Below are 4,383 nucleotides of genomic sequence, written 5' to 3'. Positions count from 1 at the left end.
ATTCTGTGCTCAGGGATTACTCTTAGGGTAGCCATATGGGCTGCAGGGGTTAAAGGCAAGTGTCCTGCCTGCTTTGCTTTTTTTCTGGCTCCCCAAAGTATAACAGTCTTGAGGAAACCGGGGTAATTGGTCACCATCAGTTTCTGGGCTGTTGTAGAACTTTCCATGCCACCAAGAGCTGAGGGCCTAATCTTTCTGCCACCTCTAGTCTTTCTCTTCCTGCAACTGAGAGCCACTGACTGCAGCCTCCTGCTTCACCCCGGGGCTTCTGAAAGGAGATGAAGTAGGAGAAAGCCAGACGCCAACTGGCCGCCCACACCTCTTCCCAGTGGCTGGGGGTCTGGCTCGCATGACGGCGCCCTTTGAAGCGCTGCTGGAGCCCAGTGTGGAGAGAAGTCTCGGCTCCGCCACGTCCAACGGGGCTTCTTTTTATGGGGCAGGCCATGTTCATGGGAAGCAAAATCACAGGTTAATGAGGGCTCCACATAGAAAGTGGTATTAACTTTAATGAGGAGAAAACACTTCATAAAGGCCAACACCCACTGGTGCTTAGATATAAATCTGGGTTGAGCTGCTGCCTTTCCGCTTTTGGGGTGTCTAGCCTCCAAGATTCCCCATTTACTTCCCAGCTGCAGAGGGCCATGGCTTCCAAGTGCCTCAAGGCCAGTTTCTCTTCAGGGTCTCTCAAGGGTTTCAGCGGGCCTGGAGGCAGCCCTGCCCGGGCAGCCACCATGTATTCCAGCAGCTCCTGCAGGCTCCCTAGCCTCGCCCGAGGGGCCCGGAGCTTCTCCTCCTGCTCCGTTGGGCTGGGTAAAAGCAACTGCAGGGCTGCCAGCTGCCTCCCAGCTCTCTGCCTCCCCTCTGGGGGCTTTGCCACCAGCTATAGCTTGGGCGGGGGCTGGTATGGGGAGGGTATCCTCACGGGCAATGAGAAAGAGACCATGCAGTCTCTGAATGACCGCCTGGCCAGCTACCTGGAGAAGGTGCGGCAACTGGAGCAGGAGAATGCCAGCCTGGAGAGCCGCATCCGTGAGTGGTGTGATCAGCAGGTGCCTTACCTGTGTCCTGACTACCAGTCCTATTTTCGCACCATCGAGGAGCTGCAGAAGAAGGTGAGGAGGTTTTGAGAAGCCTGGGCTGCCACCAGTGTCACCAGTGCTGAACAGGGAGCCAGTGCATTCTGTGGGTGGTGGGAGAAACCTTCACTTCTGTGTCTTCACTTCTCCTTGTACTGACTGCTGAGGGTGACATCATTAGTCCATGATGTTCAGCTGGCTAAGTGACTCCCACATGGACCTGGCTGAAGTTAGTAGAGCCTGAACACAGAGTCTTGGATCTAACTGGTGTGAGATCTTTTCTGACATTTCTTTTATGAACAGGAGTTTGAAGCAGCTGGGTTTTATGCAGAACAGATGTCTTATGACTGATCACCTTTTTCTTTGGCTGGCCAACAAACCAGGAAGTTCTAGAGGGTTCTGAGAGGAACTGCTTGAGTAGGGACTCCTGTATACTTCTACTGCGACTTCTGAGTCTCTCAGGCCAGGGAGATTAGTAGCTGCAGGGAACCCCCCCCCCATTGTTCTGTATTGAGGCATTACCATGCCTCCCTTTTGAAGAGGGTCCAGGTCTCAGACAAGCTGCCTGGAAGGGATTTAAAAGGTCTCCAGTCTGACCATTGCAGCAAGCACATAGGCTTCCAGGAACAGCAGGAAGAGCTCAGAATGAGCGGCTTCCTCTGTCCTCTTCAGCTTTGGGGAGATCTCTTAGCAAACCACCCCACTTAACTGAACTCATTTTATATCCCCAGACACTGTGCACCAAGTCAGAGAATGCCAGGCTGGTGGTGCAGATTGACAATGCCAAGCTGGCTGCAGATGACTTCCGTACCAAGTGAGTGGTCCTGTGGGTTCCTTGGCAGGGGCTAGAGGGATTAGACACAGTCCTGGACAAAGGGTTCTGGCTGTTCTAAATTCCCAAAGCATTGGGCAGGACAGTGGAAACAATGGAAATGCACTTTCAGCTATTCTGGTTGTGCGACCTGCTAGGTATGAGACGGAGGCAGCCATGCGGCAGCTGGTGGAGTCAGACATGAACGGTCTACGTCGGGTCCTGGATGATCTGACCTTGTGCAAGGCTGACTTGGAGGCCCAGGTGGAGTCCTTGAAGGAGGAGCTGCTGTGCCTCAAGAAGAACCATGAGGAGGTAAGCATGGGGGAGCAGGTGAACACAGATGAGCAGGTGAGCATGGAGGAGGTGAGCATGAGATTCAGGCAAGCATGGGAAAAAAGATGAGCATGGAGGAAGGAAGTGAGAGCATGGGAGAGCAGGTGAGTGTGGAGGAAGTGGGCATAGGTGAGTAGGTGAGCATGAGGGCGCAGAGCATGAGCATATAGGAAAGGAAATGATGAAGGTGAGAAGTGAGCATGGAAGCTGGTGAGCATAGGGCAGGAGAGGTGAGTGCGTGGATCAACTAGGCCTGAGGTTGCAGGTGAGGAAGGCAGCTGGAACTGCCTGGTGTTGAGCCTGATTTGTGTCACAGGAAGTGAACTCACTGCGCTGTCAGCTTGGAGACCGACTCAATGTGGAGGTGGATGCTGCTCCGCCTGTCGATCTGAACCGTGTCCTGGATGAAATGCGGTGCCAGTATGAGACCCTAGTAGAGAATAACCGCCGGGATGCTGAGGATTGGTTCAACACCCAGGTAGGAGCTGGCAACACTGCAAAGGAGTGGGTCAACTGAGTGAGTCAACCATGATGGGGTCTAGAGATTGTGGAGTCCAAATCCAAGCTCTGTTTCTGCCTTGCCATGCACCAGGGTCCAAGTTGCTGGCATCTAAATAGCAAAGTCCACTTGGGGAGTAAGTAATGTGATTGGCTGATTGGAAGATCTTTCTTGGCTTGGGGGAGTTCAGCAGCCTCAGAGAGTTCTAGAGCATTCCTGACCAGCTCCAGGTCATGTGCATTGCAGACCGAGGAGCTGAATCAGCAGGTGGTGTCCAGTTCAGAGCAGCTGCAGACGTGCCAGGCGGAAATCATTGAGCTGAGGCGGACGGTCAATGCCCTGGAGATTGAGTTGCAGGCACAGCAGAGCATGGTAAGCCTCAAGATGGGTGGGCTAAGGTTTGACCACAAACCCTGAGCCCCAGATCCTGATCTTTGGCCTCCTCAGTGGCATCTAGGGGCCCAAGGGCTTGTGTCTCTAGAACATTCTTTGCCAATAGAGGGAATGTAGAACCAGCTCCCCATGCATCAATGTCCAAAGGGTGAAAGATCAGTAGCAACCAGCCTGTCCTGGCTACAGCTGCTGCCTTTGCCACGACAGACACATCCTGATTATCAACTAATAGGAAAGATGCCCTTAGGAGCTGGAGGGTCAACAAGCTCTTCAAACATTTCAAAGATATTTGATGGTGGGTTGTCCTGTTATGAGTTGGTTTACTCGTCAGTTTTTGTTCTTACATTCTGAAGCCTCACTGAGACTTGAACTTTCTTCCCTGAACTGTCCTTTTCCTCCTAGAGAGATGCCCTGGAATCCACGCTGGCTGAGACTGAGGCTCGCTACAGCTCACAGCTGGGACAGATGCAGTGCATGATCACCAACGTGGAGTCGCAGCTGGCTGAGATCCGCAGTGACCTGGAGAGACAGAACCAGGAGTACCAGGTGCTGCTGGATGTGCGTGCCCGGCTGGAGTGTGAGATCAACACTTACCGGGGCCTGCTGGAGAGTGAGGATTGCAAGTGAGTATCTGCAGGAGCCTGTCAGCTGAACAAAACCTACAGAGTTTGGTGGACAATAGACTAATAGTCTGGGAAGAGCCTTGCATTCTGACTCAGGAGCATGGTTCTGGGCTTGTTTATGTGATCCTGGAAAAATCCTTTTCTTGGGATTTGGGCCTCTGGAGGACTCAGGAATGAAACCTGAATCAGCCATGTACAAGGCAAATGTATCTGCTGTACTAACACTCTGGTCCCCTCACTGGGTGATAGTAATTTAGGAGATTTCCCAAACAGTGCTCAGGGGGCTTGAGGTTGTTTTGACACAAGCACAGTATCAGGCTCAAGCCCTGTGCTCAAAGACTATGAGGTGCTGATAATTAAACCAGAGTTTTTGAATGTGCAAAGCTGTGTCCCTGACCTCTGAGCACTTTTGTGAAGTGGGTGATTTTTGAGGAACGCTGAGTAATTGACAGCAGCAATAAGAAAACGGTACTAACGGATCTTTCCCTTTCTCCCAGGCTCCCCTGCAACCCATGCAGCCCTGATCAGTTGCCTTCCAAGTCCTGCCTGCCTTGTCTCCCTGCAGCCACTTGTGCCCCCAGTGCAGCCCGCACCTCCTGTAGCCCCCGCCCTCTCTGTGTGCCCTGCCCAGGGGGACGGTACTGA

General features: G+C 52.8%; 1 protein-coding gene across 1 annotated transcript; it reads left to right on the top strand.

Annotated features, from left to right (window-relative positions):
- The first annotated feature begins 641 nt into the window (after positions 1-641).
- On the top strand, positions 642-4,383 carry KRT35 (keratin 35). Its single transcript, XM_049780143.1, has 7 exons — positions 642-1,112; positions 1,808-1,890; positions 2,046-2,202; positions 2,540-2,701; positions 2,969-3,094; positions 3,518-3,738; positions 4,236-4,383. Exons 1-7 carry the CDS (start codon positions 642-644, stop codon positions 4,381-4,383), a joined length of 1,368 nt encoding a protein of 455 aa, XP_049636100.1.

Source organism: Suncus etruscus, chromosome 1 (assembly GCF_024139225.1).
Source record: "Suncus etruscus isolate mSunEtr1 chromosome 1, mSunEtr1.pri.cur, whole genome shotgun sequence".
NCBI classification, from domain to species: Eukaryota; Metazoa; Chordata; class Mammalia; order Eulipotyphla; family Soricidae; genus Suncus; species Suncus etruscus.
This window is presented reverse-complemented; position numbering and strand designations above follow the sequence as displayed.

Bases quoted from the DNA above. Each gene is read 5' to 3' on its own strand.
- KRT35 (XM_049780143.1), top strand. From the start codon at position 642: ATGGCTTCCAAGTGCCTCAAGGCCAGTTTCTCTTCAGGGTCTCTCAAG. The intron at 2,702-2,968 runs GTAGGAGCTGGC...TGTGCATTGCAG, and splicing joins AGGATTGGTTCAACACCCAG to ACCGAGGAGCTGAATCAGCA. The intron at 3,095-3,517 runs GTAAGCCTCAAG...TTTTCCTCCTAG, and splicing joins TGCAGGCACAGCAGAGCATG to AGAGATGCCCTGGAATCCAC.